Here is a 15,191-nt window from a genome sequence, read left to right on the forward strand (position 1 = left end):
AGTGGTTGGACCATAGAGGACCTTAAATGCCATGTTAAAGAGTTTGGGGTTGGCCGCCGCCTCCGCCACACCTAGTGGAGGAGCCGGGGAAGGCGGCTCGGTGGTGGGGGCTGGGGCGGAGAGCGCCGGGGGTGGGGACGGAAGGGCGGAGGACCGAAGGCAGGACGCTGCCGGGGCACGGGCTGCTGCGGGGAAAGGGACGACGAGGCGTCCGCCGCGGCTCGCTCTGTCCTCCCGCACGGGATTGGGGCGCGAGGGCCATGGGCGCGCTCCCCTGAGGCGGAGGTCACGGGCGGGAGGGGAGGAGGCCCGACCGAGGTAGCTGCGGAGGCCGTGGGCCGGTGACTGGGCGCGAGGCCGGCGGCACCGGCCCCACCACCGCCACCGCCGCCGTCGCCACCACCACCACCAAAAGAAAAAAAAAAAACAAAAGAGTTTGGGGTTGATCTTGTAACTAATGAGAAGCTCTGGAGACTTTTACTAGAGGCAAGACCTAAATAGGTTTGTGTTTGAAATAGGTCACTGACTACTGTGTTGAGGATGGATTTGAGGAAGGACAAGACTAGAGAGACCACTTAGGAGGTTACTAGAATGGGCCACACCCAAAATGATAAAGGCCTAGATTAGGGCAGTGGTAGGTTTGTAGAAGAGAGAATAGATGTGAAAACTCTTCATGAGGTAAATATAGTCAGATTTAAGGGTTGGGAGGAAGGAGTGGGAATGTTGCCCAGGTTTCTAGAAGGGGTGATTGACTGGATGGTGCCATTCTCTGAGAGAGGGAACCAACCATAGAAGAGAAGGGGAGGGAGCCCATGGGTCTGTCTAGGTGATGCCCAGCAGGCAGTGGCTATGCAGGTCTGATCCTCAGGGAAGAGGACTGAGCTGAAGTTACATATTTAGGAGTTAGCAGATAGAAGTTGAAGCTATAGAGTAAAATGACACCCACCTCCCAGAATTTTGTGTAGAATAAAAAGAACAGTTGACCAAAGAAAGAGTTCTAGGGACCAACAAAGTTCAGGAGGAGGGAGCGGGAAGAGGATCCTACAGGGGACGGAGGAGCACTCAGATGTGAGGCAGGCAGAAGAATTTGATATTGTGGTGGCCAGGGGTACAGAGACAAAGAGTATAACCCAAAAAGGTTCAGTAAAATAAGGACTGAGAAATACCTACTGGAAATGGTGATTAGAAGGTAATTGCTGATCTTAGTAAGTAAGAGCAGCTTCAGTGGTGCTGGAGGCTAGTGAGGGAGGTTTGCTGTGGGTAGGCATATCAAGGAGAGTTTGATGAGGAAAAGAAGGAGGTGACGAAGGTCTTCCAGAGTGGGTGCATGCTGGGCATGTTTGTCAGCAGACAGCCTGAGCCTTCCATGAAGAAGAAATTAAGAATATAGGAAAGAGGAGAAATGAAGGCCTTGGAGGTGTTGGGAAGGATTAAGGGTCAGTCTTATGACAGAAGAAGGCAAACCTTTCTCTCTGAGACTGGAAGAAGACTGTGGCCATGAGTGAATAGAGAGAGGGCTGAGCAGGGAGGGGCTCAGGAGTGCTGGGAGATGGGATGAGCCATCAAGAATACAGGAGAAATAGGTCAAGGAAGAGGGGATGGTTTGCAGAAACATCAAAGGTCTTGCAATGTTTGGAGCTTGGAGACCAGTTTGCAAGGCCTTCGGTTTTCTTCTGTGGTTCTTAGAAACCTAGATGTGGGTGAGAAAAGACAGTTTGAGAGTTAAGATTTTACATTGAGCTAACAGGACAAGAGCGGGTGGGGAGCATGTAATCAGTGGAGCTGGAGGAGGTGTGCTTTAGATCATCAGCACTGCCTCCAGACAGCGGGGATAGAAGCAGGGCTGAGAGACGCCTGAAGGATGGGGAGACTGTAAGTCTGATGTGCTAAAGGTCTTTGTGATATAATGGTCATAGTGGACATACGTCCCAAGAGAGTTGGAAAGGTGGGCGGTTGGAGTCAGAGAGGTGGGTGTTTAAAATTATGAAGTGGATTTGTTCCAAGTGATCCAAGAACTAGACAGTGATGTTGGTAGTGGGTATTTGAAGTAGAATAGCAATGAAATCACTGAAAGCAAGGCAGTTGGATGGATTTCCTCAGAGGATTATGGCAGCAATTAGGTGGAACCGGAAGTTAGTGAGTTAAATCCCCAAAAGTCTTCACTTAACAAAGAGCAGAAACCCAGAGATTTGAAAATGTATGTGATCAGGAAAAGCAGGTGCTCAGTACATGTTTGGCCTCTGAAGAACACTAGCTTCCGTTGGAGGATGGTCTAAAAGCAGCAATGGGGAGACAGGAGAAAGCCATCTCCACACCCACTGTGGCCTCCCCCAGCCCAAGGACAGATTAGGTGTGGAAGAATAAGAAGAATCCATTAGCAAGGCCTGCAGGAGCAGAGGGCATTCTAAGGAAGGCTGAGACAGAGAAGCCCAGGATACTGCTTCCCAACCCCAAGCCCAACAAGGCCCCAGATGGAGCCATGTAAGGAGCTCTGAGGTAGAGTCCCTGCCTTGAGACTTAAGTCACCTCAGCCTCAAGACAGACCTAGTCTGGTGGGGGAGACAGAAAAATATACATGGAACTATTACATATGATCATTCATTCATTTAGCAGACATATTTGATCGTGGTCTCTGGCAGAGCAGGCACTCTTGTGTGCTGTGAAAGGAAAACTCTCTCCTCCTGTGTGTCTCCCTACGCTCAGCACTCTGTTCAGCACTGCTTCACTTCCCCCGCCAGAAGTACAGGTCTCCACACACCAAGCAAGTCCACCATTCCAGCTGGGCATCCCGCAGTTTAACCCTGTTATGACACTAACTCCCTGGAGGAAGTGTCAGAGCCCACAGGATGAGGGTTCAGTCCCACAAGACTGACCACCCCCCAACTTCAGATGCCAATTCAAAGTCCAGGTTGTTACCTGTGTCTCTGACTGGCTTCCATGATTCCTTCCAGCCCACAGTCTCCTGAAGCCCTGTCCTTGGGGTTTTTATGGAGGCTTCATTATGTCAGCAAGATTTGTTAAGTCGTTGATCATTGGTGATTGAACTGAATCTCTAGCCCCTCTCCCTTCCTTAAAGATTGGAGAGGGCAGGACTGAAAGGTCCAAAACTTCTAGTCACCTGATTGGTTCCCCTGACAAACAGCCCCATCCTTAGGACTTTCCAGAAGTACCTCATTAGCATATTCAGATGTGACTGACAGGGACTTGTTATGAATAGCAAACAACACTCTGACCTCTTAACATGCTCCAGAAGGTACCCCACCCTCTGGCCCTTTCTGCCTCATCACCTGGATGAGGCCTGGAATAGCAAATGACACTGACCTCTTAGGAGATTCCCAGGACTTTAAGTGCTGTGCCAGAAAAGAGAATGAACACAGATATGTATGTTTCTTATTAATAATCACAGTATCAGAAGGATTAACAGAGAACAGAAGACAGGTGATAAACATAAATGCGTGAGACTGTTTTTAGGTTGTGATTGTTTTAGGCTGGTGGGGGTGAACTAGAGTAATCAGATAAAGAGTGATGTGTGGGGAATAGAGTACTTTTATTTGGATGTCAAGGAAGGCCTCTCAGAGGAATCAGCATTTGAGATGAAACCCAAATGTTGAGAAGGCATCAGGTATGCAAAGATGTGAGGAAAAGAACATTTTAGACAGCGGAAATTGTGTGTCTGGATCAAAGCATAAAAGCATAGCTTATTCAGGAGGCAGAAAGCCAGCGTGTCTGGAGCTTGGTGAGTAAAGGGTGGGAGGAAGGGAGAGATGAAGCAGAAAGGGCCAGATGATGGGGTACCTTCTAGACCATGGTAAAGGGTTCAGTCTTATTTCAGGTATGCATTTTGAAGCTGTTGTATTGATTGACATGATCCAATTACTTTTTAAAAGTTGTTTTGACTGCTTTATGGAGAAGAGATTATTAGAGTGATGTGATGGGGAAAAGTGTATAAAGATTGAGCTGTAACCAAGAGATACGTGAAATGCTTTTATGAGACCAATTTTTTCAGGATGAGACCTGGAAAAGTTTCATAAAGGAGCTGATCCTTGAAGCCAGCTCTTGTTTAGTTAAGTTAGAGTCTGCCAGAAGGAAAGGAGAAACTGAAGGGCAAGAAGGGGGCACATTCCAGGCAGAGGGGATGACGCCTGCCAGAGAGTCATGCAGGTGATGACCGTACAGAGAGCTCAGATCCCACTGGGGAAATGGCCAAGACTGAAATAAAAGCTCTAAGCAGAGCACTAAATTAACATTGAGATTCCTGGCAGCCAAGGCAAAGCTGTATTCTGCCTCCAAGTATTTGGCTATAATGAAGTCAACTATTCTCCAGGCCTTGGAAGAGACACAGGTTATTATTATCTGCCATTTTTTTTTCTCCCTGGGCCCCAAGGTCTTAGCTCTAATCTTACCCAGCTCCTGAGCTATCTCTAGAAATGGTCCCCAGAGCCAAGGCAAAAGCAGCCTCACCTACCAGCCCCTCCCTCTACCCCAACACAGATAATACTCTCACCTCATCACTACCCTTGACTCAGGTCCAGGCTCAGTCACAACCTCAGTGTAAAATTCCTTCTGACCATTTGCAGAATCAGACCTACACTTAAGATTTGAGTGAAGAAGCGTCTCAGGTCCTCATTCCCTTTGTGGAGAAACCCGGCTCGCCCTCAGTCACCTCTGATTCCTCTGCTCTGGCACTGCTCTAAGCCCAGTGGTCACACAGGGCCCCTGGGACAGGCTGTGAAGAGTGCAGGCGAGTTACAGCCCAGTCCCCGTCCGTTACGGCAGGTGTCCTTCTGTCCTGCAGGGTCGGACCGCCGGGATGCCTCTCGACTGAGTGGCCGGGACCCCTCCTCGTGGACGGTTGAGGATGTGATGCAGTTTGTCCGGGAAGCTGATCCCCAGTTTGGACCCCATGCTGACCTCTTTCGCAAACACGTAGGTGTCCCTGCCTGACCTCTCCTATATCTACCAGGTGTCTTGCTTAGACTCTTAAAGGGCACAAGCTACATATTTGTTCCAAGTCCCTTGAAACTGAGCACAGATGATACCATACAAACTTAGTGACAGAGTCTTGGCCCCAAATGGCCTTCACTGGGCACTGCACACTCCTTTAGTGTTGGACCTGACTCAGCCACACTCCTGCTGGGTCCCAGGACAGGACTCTCCTCTTCTAGGAGCACTGCTCTCCTCTCTACCTGCCGTGGTCTAAGGCTAAGGCCAGGTTAGAGAGTCCCTTGTTGTGTGGCTCCCAGTTCTCCAACCTCATCAGAACCCCATTCTCTACTTTATCTGCTGTGAGCCCCAGCATCTTGTCAAGTGACCATTTGGCCCTGTGGCCAGGGACTGCCAAGGACCCCCCTGCAATGACCAAACTCCTGATTTGGGGCTCAAACCTGGTTCCCAGTAGCCCCTGCTGCTTGGTGCTGTTCTGCACCCTGGGTACTCAGAAGAGCTCCGCTGCTTTCACGGGTCATCTACTTCTTCATGCCAGGTGGGCTGGAGAGTGCTTAGATCAGTCCTGCGGGTCTCACAGCTGCTCACTGAGTGCTTGCTTTGTGTGTGGCTCATGAGGAGGGCTCCTGCTGCCCAGGAAGGAAGGTGACTTTCCAAATAGCCCTTGAGGGTCAGTACAGAAATAGTCTGTGATGAGTGACAAGGACACTGACTGGGGAGGCTTCCTGGGAAGAGTTGGGATTGAGCTTGATCTCAGAGGTTTGGGACGGCTGCCCAAGAGAAAGGAGATTCCTACAAATATGCATGAAGAGCTTAACCTGGGGGGTTCAGTGGTGACGCTGGAGAGGGGTGGTTAGAGACAGAAGGTGGATGGAACACGTAGGCTTCAGTGTCACAGCAGGTTCACAGGGCTCCATGTGGCTGGTACCTCCCCGGATGGTCTTTGGTGAGAACCTGGGTGGACAGACCACCCAGGCCTCTGATGGCACCCCCCTCCTCCCTCCAGGAGATCGATGGCAAGGCCCTGCTCCTGCTGCGAAGTGACACGATGATGAAGTACATGGGTCTGAAGCTGGGGCCTGCCCTCAAGCTCTGCTACCACATTGACCGGCTGAAGCAGGGCAAGTTCTGAGCAGGGCAGTGAAGCCTGGACAGCCGAGGGTCCAGCAGAGGGGGCTCTTCTCCCAGAAAGGAGGGCCATCGGGCACCTCAGCGGGGTCCAAGGCCACCTCAGGACTCCAGGAGGCTGTGTGGAGCCACCACTGCCCCCTCCTGCCATGAGATGTCCTTCCATGAAGGACCGAGGAGCGGGGTGTGCGGCCCAGGCACTGCTCTTCCCCTCAGCCCCATCTTGGCTCTGAGGTCCCGTGTATTTATTTCACAAGCCTGGGTGGCCTCCCTCCAGGAGTTTAGACTGAACACCTTCCAGGTGATGGAGGAAGGAGCTGACCTGATGAGGTCTCAAAAGATGAAGCTCTGAAGCGACGCTCACGCCCAGTTTCCTCACCAGCTGCTGGGCCTGGTGGTGTGGCTCCCATAGCTCCTGCCTTCTCCTCACGAGATCCACAGATCCCAAACTCATGGTGCAAACCTCTACCTTTTTTAAAAAAAGATCTTTTCTTATTAATTTATTGTTTCTGGCACTTGGGCAAGCCCTCCAGTCATACCCCTCTTGCTCCAGACACTGGTTTCAGGAGGAGGGCGACCACACTGCCCTGGCCCCACACAGGCCCTCTCCAGAGAGCTGTGGCCCCTTCTCAGAGGACATTACCCAGGCACTTTCTCCTTGGGATGGACAGACCTACCAAGCCTTGACCACATCATTCAGCACAGGGAGGAGAGGGTCCCTGTCATCTCCCATCTCTCCCTCCGCTGGGCCCTCTGCAGCCCCAGCCTCATCTGTGGGAACAGGCGTTCCTGCCCTGCACTGCCCCGCCACAGCTCCTTGCCCTGGCCAGAATTGCTGCCAAAGAAGGTTGGGCCCAATGTTTTAAGCCAAGAAGGCCCTAAGATGGATGGGAGAGGATGGTCTCTAGGCTGGAGTCTGGTTGCACCCACTCCACTGTCCACAGGCTTCTTTTGTAAGCAAGTCAGCAGTTCAGCTGCCCCTGCTGCCATCTGGACTTATTTTATGTCAATTTGTTTATAAATAAAAAACAATATAGATACCAGTGTCTTTGCAATCAGTCAGCAGACAAATCAGTATGCCTCCAAAGGGCAGGTCATTCCCCTTGCCTTTGTCGTAGCTCCTCGTTTTTATTTATGAGGAAACTTGGACAGGATGCTCCCTGAGTTCTTGTGACTCCAGCAGTCCCTAAAGAACAGGCTGTCTGCCAGAGGCCCGCTGAGGCCCAGCCTTGCGTAGCCCCTGGGGAGCCAGTGTGCAGTCCATGCTCTGCCCTCAAAGGGCTTTGCCCTGGTGCAGCAGACAGCAGCGAGCACGGCAGCCCTAGGAAGCCCGAGCAGAAGGGACAGCGTTAGGGCCAGCAGCTGCAGCAACCCTCCGTGGCAGGGTGAGGAGATGCAGGGCGCCCCTCGTGCCATCCAGGGGCCAGGAAGTCCAGTCCAGCCCCTGCCTGTGTATGAAGGGGCCGCAGCACAGCGCGACCTGGTTAGAGTGACACACCACTGCACCCCACACGCTGCTCTGTGCGAATCAGATGCCCCCAGGTGACCTTCACAGCAGACCCACTATAGATGAGGAAACTGAAGCTCTGATCATGCAGGCAGAAACTGCCAGAGGAGGCCTTTAAAGCCAAGTAATTTGACTCCAAGGCCGAGGTCCCAGCCAGTGCAGCTATTTATTGTGATGCTTTGGGTGGGTCCTTTCCCATCTTTGGGCCCGATTGGCTCTAGGGGGTTAGATGAGGAGACCTCTGAGGATCCTACCTGCCCTCACCAGTGACTGGTTGGTCGCAACATGGTCTTTTCCACTTGGCCACTCTGAGAGTATAACCTTGGGCCCCCTGCAGCAGTCGGGGTCAGGGCTGCTGAACCAGAATAAGCCCATTTTCCACAGATTCCTGGACCTGTGTCCAGTGGGCTTTGCGGTTCATTCAGGGTATTCCCAAAGAGGGCCTTCCTGGGCCCTGATGATGAACTTCTAAATATGAGAGTAATACCAACATACACAGGCAGGCCAAACATGCTGCCAGTCTTGGCTTGTGGAGCAAAGTGGTTCCCACCTCACCCTGCCCCTTGTCAGGTCATCAGGGAACACTATTTAAGGACTTCTTATGCTAAGTTGTTTATATACATTAGCTCTCTTAAACCTCGCTACATCTCAGAGATAGCCACCATGTTCCCCCATGTTAAAGATGAGGAAACTGAAGCTTAGAGAGGTGAAGTTAGCTGCCCCAAATTCCATAGCTAATGAGGGGTGTGAGACATCATACTGCCTGCAACACCCAACAGGTGGCTTTTGTCTTAGATCCCGCTCATCATGCGGACTACACAGGCTCCTGTCAGACCGGAAATGCTGCCAGCAGGGCGGTAAGAAGCAGGCCTTTTCAGTGGGGTAGTCATTACAGAGCCCACAGTCACCCAGGACTATCCTCTGTTACCCAGGTTGCAGCTCAGGTTTAAGGGGATAAGACATACCAGGGAGAAGTGGGGTTCACCTTGGATTAGAAGTATCACACCCCAGGGCAGCCAGTAACTCCCCACTGCCAGCAGCAGAGCTTCCAGGTCTGGGCAGGACGTGCCAACTGAGCCCTGCCCTTAGGAAGCCCCACAGGAAGGGATGCGTTCAGTCCATGCACTGCACTCCTAGACCAGGTGACTGACAATCGGGGGCAGGTCTACTGTAAGCACTGTTTCTTGGAAATGGTTGACACTCCATTTTTATCTGGTTTCCAAGGGAACAGAACCAGAAAGGTAACCAAATGTCAAATTCTACAGAAGAGAGGATTTGTTACCCTTTTACTCATGCTGCCCTAGCCCCTGGGCAGGATTGAATTGAATTGAATGTCGTTTATGAGAAACAAAAAGCAAAAAACCCATCCTAAACTTTTGAAACTATTTCACAAAGCCAAGCTTTCTAATAGTGACCCAGAGTCATCCAAAGAAGCTGACGGGGTCTCTGGCAGGTGAGGCCACACCATTGACCCCGACAGGGCAGCCACCCACGGAGGGGGAAGGCACGTGGGAAAGCAGGACTGAGCACAGAGGCCTCCCGAGAGCAGCTTCCCGTGCCCACCCTCATCGCCATGACAAGGAGAGACGCTGACTCTGGTGCTAAGGAGCATGAGGAGAGAAAAACCCAGGCCCTTTAGGAGAGAAAGTCCAGGCTCCACTTAGGGCTGAATCCTTTGAGAACCTCTATGCCCTGTCCCCCCTCCCCTGTGACCACTCCCCACCTGCCAGCCACATCATGGCCTGTGTCCCTGGGCTCTGCGCTGTCTCTCTTGTCCCGGCCATTAGTCCTGAGCGGAAGTGTCCACACCACTCCTCTTTGGTGTTTTGTGGAACAACCTGAGGCCCTTCTCTGGCCTGTGGCACTGGTGGGCCCAGTAGACACACTGTCTCTGCCCTCATGCCCAATGCCATGACCCCTCCTCAGAAGAAGCACAGGTGACTTGCTGCTCATCTTTACAACCAAGGCTGAAAGCATGGAAATCATTCTGCTTGAGGGACTCCAGACACTCTCTCCTCCCCTTGTCGTCCCTCTGCTTTTTGCAGTCTCCTTTAACTTAAGGGCCCAAGTCCCCCCATCTCATCAGGGAAGCTCCACAGCTGGAAACCTGCAGGCCAAGTGAGAGAATTATGTATTTGTGCTTGGCCTGCAACAACCAAAGCCACTGAGGATGGTTCCAGGGGCCAGCGGCCAGTAGGTCCCAGGGTATAGGCACCGGGCCCGAGATACCTTTGGGCTGTGGGCCGACCCTGTCAGAGGGTGGGCAGGAATCCCCCAGCCGCTGGTATGCAAGGGAGGAGTCAAGGCAGACTGGAGTGTTCCTGGGGCCAAAGGGTGAAGGCTGCCTCTATCTACACCCCGCCCTCCCCTGAGTCCCAGAGTGTGCTCTCCTGGCATCCTGTGCTCTCCTGGCATCCTGTCCTCTCCAGCATAAGGCTGAGCTCAGTCCCCGCCCACACCCCTCCCCTAGGAATCTAGGGGTTCCTAGGCAGCTTGCTAGACACCCATGCTTTCTGTGGTGTCAGGGATCCCAGCCACGGGCGCCACCCAGTGGACACTCTCCAGATAACGTGAGAAGAGCCCTATCTACAGCCTCCCTCTGCCCCTCATCTTTGGGCCCACCTCACATTCTTTAAATTCAAGAAGTCTTTTACCTCCAGTGCCAAGGAGGGTTGTCAGTAAGGTCACAGACATCCAGTAAGACGACTGAAGGGAGCTGCTTGTTCCACAACACTGAACTCACGTCCGCCACCACCTAGGTCCTACAAAAGCCTGGGGTGCTGTAAATAACCCAGTTACACTGCAGTGCATTTCAGTATTTAAAATATCATTTTGAAAATGTATTTAGTGCTTACAATGAAAGACAGTTTTTATCCCCCCAGCCAAAAAAAGATGGAACTGATGTTCAACTCACAGAAGGTTAACAGAGCCCAGGGAAATATGTAATACAATCATTGAAAGAGATTTCCAGTAAGAATGGGGAAAGATTTGGCACTCAAATCCGTTTGGGAAATTTCATGCCAAACAGCTGGTTGATAGTGAGGACCCTGGTACATGTCTCTGGTACATGTCTCATCTGTCAGGGCACCTCTCCTGGCCCGCTGTCGGTCTCTGCCTAACTCAACATGGCTTAACAGCCTAAATCAGCCACAGCCCCCCTTGTACACTTTCTGTGAGAACAGCTCATGATGGCAGAGTCTAGAAAGGCCTGAAGAGGAGGACCCCGGAGAGCTTAGAGCTGTTACCCCGTAACTCTTGGCATGGATGCAGAGACCAGGCAGCACTGGCTGCAGAGTCCCTCCCCAGAGCCTCACAGTACCACCTCTAAGGGCCTGGGGCCTCTTCCTTGCCCCCACACCACAGTCGCTCAGGTTCCCCACCCAAGCTTCTGCCTCAGTCCCTCAGGGAAACAAAAATTCATTAGCATCTTCAGAACGGGCTGCTCAGAAGAGGAGGTCAACCTTTGCACCTGCCCTTGGACACCACCCTCCGCCCCGCGCCCCATTGGAGCTTGCAGAGGCAGTGGGAAAGTGCTGCCTACATCTGCGTAGTGAAAAGCACCATCACAGCCCCCACCCACCCAAGAACAGGCGTCTGCATTAATAAAGACCGTGTACCACCTGAATCTTGGTACCTGTCGAATAGCAGGTGACAACCCTGACCTTCAAAAGAGATGGCAACGCTTGACCTATTTCTCAGGGCTCTTCAGGACAGGAACCATCTCTGCAGCGCTGGAACCAACTGCATTCTGATCCCCACTCAGGGAGCCTGGGATTGGTGACTGAGGTGGGAGGTGAGGCCCAGTGTGGGCACACGGGCCTGGAGAGGCCTGGCAGGGGGAGGAAGTGTGTCTTCAGCCCCTGGATTCTAGGAGCTGTCCGGAAGGAGCCCTGCACCAAGCTGCAGGGGACGTCTGTCTACATGGGGGTGGGGCGTCAGGGAGAAGTGTTCCTGACCCTCTTCACAGCCTACCTGCTGGAGGCATTGTCGACTCTCCTGAGCTCACAGAGGTGGCTGCACAGGCCCCGCCCACTTCCCACGGCCCTGGCTCCCCCTCCTGAGCCAAGCCCCTACGTGCCCTGGGGAGCTGCTGGCCAGGGGTCAGGGGTCTGTGGGAGCTGAGGGCTGGCACCTCCCATGCTCCCCCAGGAACCATCAGGACATGAGGGTCATAGGCCTTCCTCTTCCCCCTATTCCCATTTGCCTTGAACATCCCCACTCCAGCAGTGGTGGCCCCCAGACCCTGACTGCCTTAAGGATCCAATCTGAAAAGATGCAGGCCAGCCATACCTGCCACAGAGACTGGAGGCTGGGTGTGTGTGGGTGAGTGGAGGGGCTGGTGTGTGCACAGCTCAGGAGCAAGGTCCCTGGCCTAGTGAGAGGTGGTGGGGGACGTACCCAAGGGCCCAGCTCTGACCCTTCCTCGCTTCTGCTCCCTGGACCCAAACCAGAGGATTTGGTCTAGACAAACCTCAAATTATATGTATATATGCAAACGCTGTTGTCCTGTGAGGGGCCACAGCTTCCATCAGTGTACCCAAAGCATAAGAACCTCTCTCTAAACCCTCTGACCCAGCCTGACCCCTTCAGAGCCTCTGCTGGGCTCACACCAGCTTCAGAGCAGGCAAGAAGCCCAAGGGGTCCGTGACTAATCCTCAGAGCCCTGGGTTAACGCCCCAGCTTGGGGCTTCCTGAGGGAAGACAGGCCCGCTGGGGCCAATGACAGGATATGGGGGCCCTTCAGAGACCTGAGTTCTGCCTCTACCCCTCTTGGGTTGTATCGCCTCAGTCTTCCCTTCTGTGGAAATGGACCGGCAGGCGCACATGCTCTGTTCGCTGGCTCAGCTCTGACTCCCCTCCTCCCTGTCCTAGGCCTTGGGTGGGTGGCAGGGCCCTTCCTGCTGGCCCTCTGCCCACCCTCTCTCTCTCTGGCCCTCCTCAGCCCCTGTCAATCTGTGAACCTCCCCAGAGCCTCGGCCTCCCCGAGTCCCCTGGGAGGCCCTGGGCCAGGCTGAGAGCCCAGGGCCCTGGGAGGAGCAGCCCGCGGTGAGGAATCCTAGAAGCCCCTCCAGGGGAGGCCCCTCCAGAGACTCACAGGAAGAGACCACCAAAACACAGGCACACCCCCGACCCCCGCCATGGAGCCCCCAGGCAGGCAGCCCCTGCGGGAGCTCCCCCCAGAAGAGCCCCCACCTGAGGACTCAGGTGCCAAGGCAGCTCCCAGCAGGCACATTCTCTACGTGGGCCACCTGAACCCCCAGTTCTCGGTGCCAGTCCTCAGCTGCCTGCTGAGAGACGCCCTGGAACGGCTCGAACTGCCAGTGGCTCGAGAGCACATCGAGGTCGTCCGGCGGCCACGCCAGGCCTACGCGCTGGTGCAGGTGGCCACCCCCGAAGACACCCTGGCCTCCCTGCCCCGGCGCCTGCACAGGGCCTGGGGGCAGCACCAGATCATCAAGGAACTGGTGGCCCGCGGGAAGGAGCCAGTGCTGGGTGAGGGCCGGGAGCTTTCAAACCGCCGAGAGGTAAGCCAGGCTTCCCCCAGCAGGGGGCCCGCCAGCCCCAGAGCCTCCCTCGGGAGAGGCCTGGGTATGGATGGCCTTGCTTGGTGGGCGTGAGGGGTGTCTTCAAGGAACTGGGGACAAATTGGTAAATTTGGGGCTGCTACTCAAATAACCAAGGTCCCAGAGGGACACTGACCCTTGGAGCTTGCCTCCAGCCTGGAAGCAGGTGAAAGCCTGAGTATCAGACCCTCCCTGCGCCTATCTACAGCCAGCAGGTGGGTCCAGCCAGGCCAGGCCCAAGCATATACAGGGGTCCTGACCTTCTCCTTGGCCAAGCTCATCCACTCAGTTGACAGACACCTGCTCCGGGGGGCAGCGCAGCAGAGAGCAGGGCTTGACCTCACTGATCTCTGAGGACAGATTCCCCAGGGAATGAAACCCAGGCTGGGGCTTAGGCAATGGGACCGACTCAGTGGAAGGACATCCCTAGCAGAGGGATGGGGTGCATACCAGGGGCCCAGCTGTGGCGGCATTTGCAGGGTGGTTGGTGGCTGCCCAGGGTGGGGACTGACAAAATCAAGCCGGCGGGCAGGGCTGTGAGACCACAGCAGTGCCAGAAAAAGTGGGCTTTTGTGGGGGAGGAGGGAACAGTCAACTCACTTTTGAGGTGGTAGGCTGGTGGTCTTGAATTGTCCTTCTTGAATTGAATTTTAAATTCTTGAACTGAATTTCCTTCTGGATGAAGGCTCCATGACATTTAAACTGCTGCAGAGCTAAATGGGCTTACATTTCAAGACCTGTGGCCTGATGGCATGTTTATATGACATTGAGGCTTCTCTTGAGTCTCTGCTAAGCTTGTCTTCTCTGGGAGCTGCTGGTAGGGCTGGGAGTGGCTCTCATCACCACACCCCAGCCTGCACTGAGCTCCCAGCCCTGGAAGCCGCTTTTGAAGGCTGGAAGGCAGCAGGGAACCAGGGAAGGGTTTATCAGGACAGAGTGACTGTGGGACTTATATCTGGGGTCAGCGAGAGAATGGATAGGACGAGGAGAGCCTCGAGGTAGGGAGTCGGTCGGTGAGACCCAGACCAGGGCAGCGGCCCTGAGCAGGCTGCTCCTGGAACCCTCACACCCAGCAGAAACCACGAAAGGGACTCAGGAAGGCCCAGGCAGGGGTGGGAGAGACTCAGGCCCGATCAGCCAGGTTTTCAGGGAGACTAGGAAGTGGGTGGGATCTTTGGGAGGCCCTCTCAATTCAGAGACCTGCAGCTGGGTCACAGGGGACCTCAGGGCGCCGAGGCATCTTCCAGAATGATCCAACCCTGTGTCTCCAAGGCCGACGCAAAACCCAAGAGGGCAGAGAGCGGCTGCAGGTGTCCCAGCTCCAAATGGAAAGGAGAGCTCCTCCCCACAAGCCTCCCATGGTTCACCTGGGAAGAGGGCGGAGGCACTGGCTGCTACAAACCCTCGACCCACAGGGTTTCCCACATGGACCCCAGCACGGTGGGCAGAATTAGGCCCCTCCGCCCGGGAGAGGCATCAGGATGCCCTGTGTGGGCTGGGCCCCGAGGGCGGGGTGAGGAGGGAGGTGGGGGTTCTGGCCGCCTGTCCCTCCGGGTTGGCTCCTAACTCTTACCAGGAGCATACACCCTGCACTTGCCCCCACCTCTACTCCAGCAGGAAGAGGACACTGGCCCCAGCCCCCCGCGAGCCAGGCCGGCCCAACCCCTTCCTACCCGGGCACTGGGCCCGCAAGGAGTCTCCCCCAGCTGGCCCAGCGGCACGCGCTCAGACAGCGCCATCACGGACCAGGGCATTCTGGGCCAGGAGCGCCTCTTCCAAGGCGCCTTCCTGGGCAACGAGACGCGCAACCTGGAGTTCAAGCGCGGCGGCGGCGAGTACCTGAGCCAGGCCTTCAAGCACCACCTGCGGCGCTACGTGTGCGCCTTCCTCAACAGCGAGGGCGGCAGCCTGCTGGTGGGCGTGGAGGACAGCGGCCTGGTGCAGGGTGTGCGCTGCAGCCACCGTGACGAGGACCGCGTGCGCCTGCTGGTGGACTCCGTCCTGCAGGGCTTCAAGCCCCAGGTCTTCCCCGACGCCTACAGGCTCAC

At 54.7% G+C, this 15,191-nt stretch overlaps 2 protein-coding genes across 11 annotated transcripts in view; both read left to right on the plus strand.

Moving 5' to 3' along the window:
• Nucleotides 1-7,110, plus strand: part of SCMH1 (sex comb on midleg homolog 1 (Drosophila)) — a 166,284-nt gene extending 159,174 nt beyond the window's left edge. For all 10 annotated transcript variants that reach the window (XM_010862680.1, XM_010862681.1, XM_010862682.1 and 7 more), the window contains 2 exons: nucleotides 4,796-4,926; nucleotides 5,951-7,110. In XM_010862680.1, coding sequence (XP_010860982.1) covers nucleotides 4,796-4,926; nucleotides 5,951-6,076 — 257 coding nt within the window. In that variant the 3' untranslated portion in view covers nucleotides 6,077-7,110. The remainder of the gene's footprint in view (nucleotides 1-4,795; nucleotides 4,927-5,950) is intronic.
• A 5,607-nt stretch (nucleotides 7,111-12,717) lies between these two features.
• Nucleotides 12,718-15,191, plus strand: part of SLFNL1 (schlafen-like 1) — a 4,076-nt gene continuing 1,602 nt past the window's right edge. The window contains exons 1-2 of the mRNA XM_010862809.1: nucleotides 12,718-13,104; nucleotides 14,893-15,186. Coding sequence (XP_010861111.1) covers nucleotides 12,718-13,104; nucleotides 14,893-15,186 — 681 coding nt within the window. The remainder of the gene's footprint in view (nucleotides 13,105-14,892; nucleotides 15,187-15,191) is intronic.

The sequence above is a fragment of the Bison bison genome, unplaced genomic scaffold (assembly GCF_000754665.1).
Source record: "Bison bison bison isolate TAMUID 2011002044 unplaced genomic scaffold, Bison_UMD1.0 scf7180017864484, whole genome shotgun sequence".
Classification (NCBI taxonomy): Eukaryota; Metazoa; Chordata; class Mammalia; order Artiodactyla; family Bovidae; genus Bison; species Bison bison.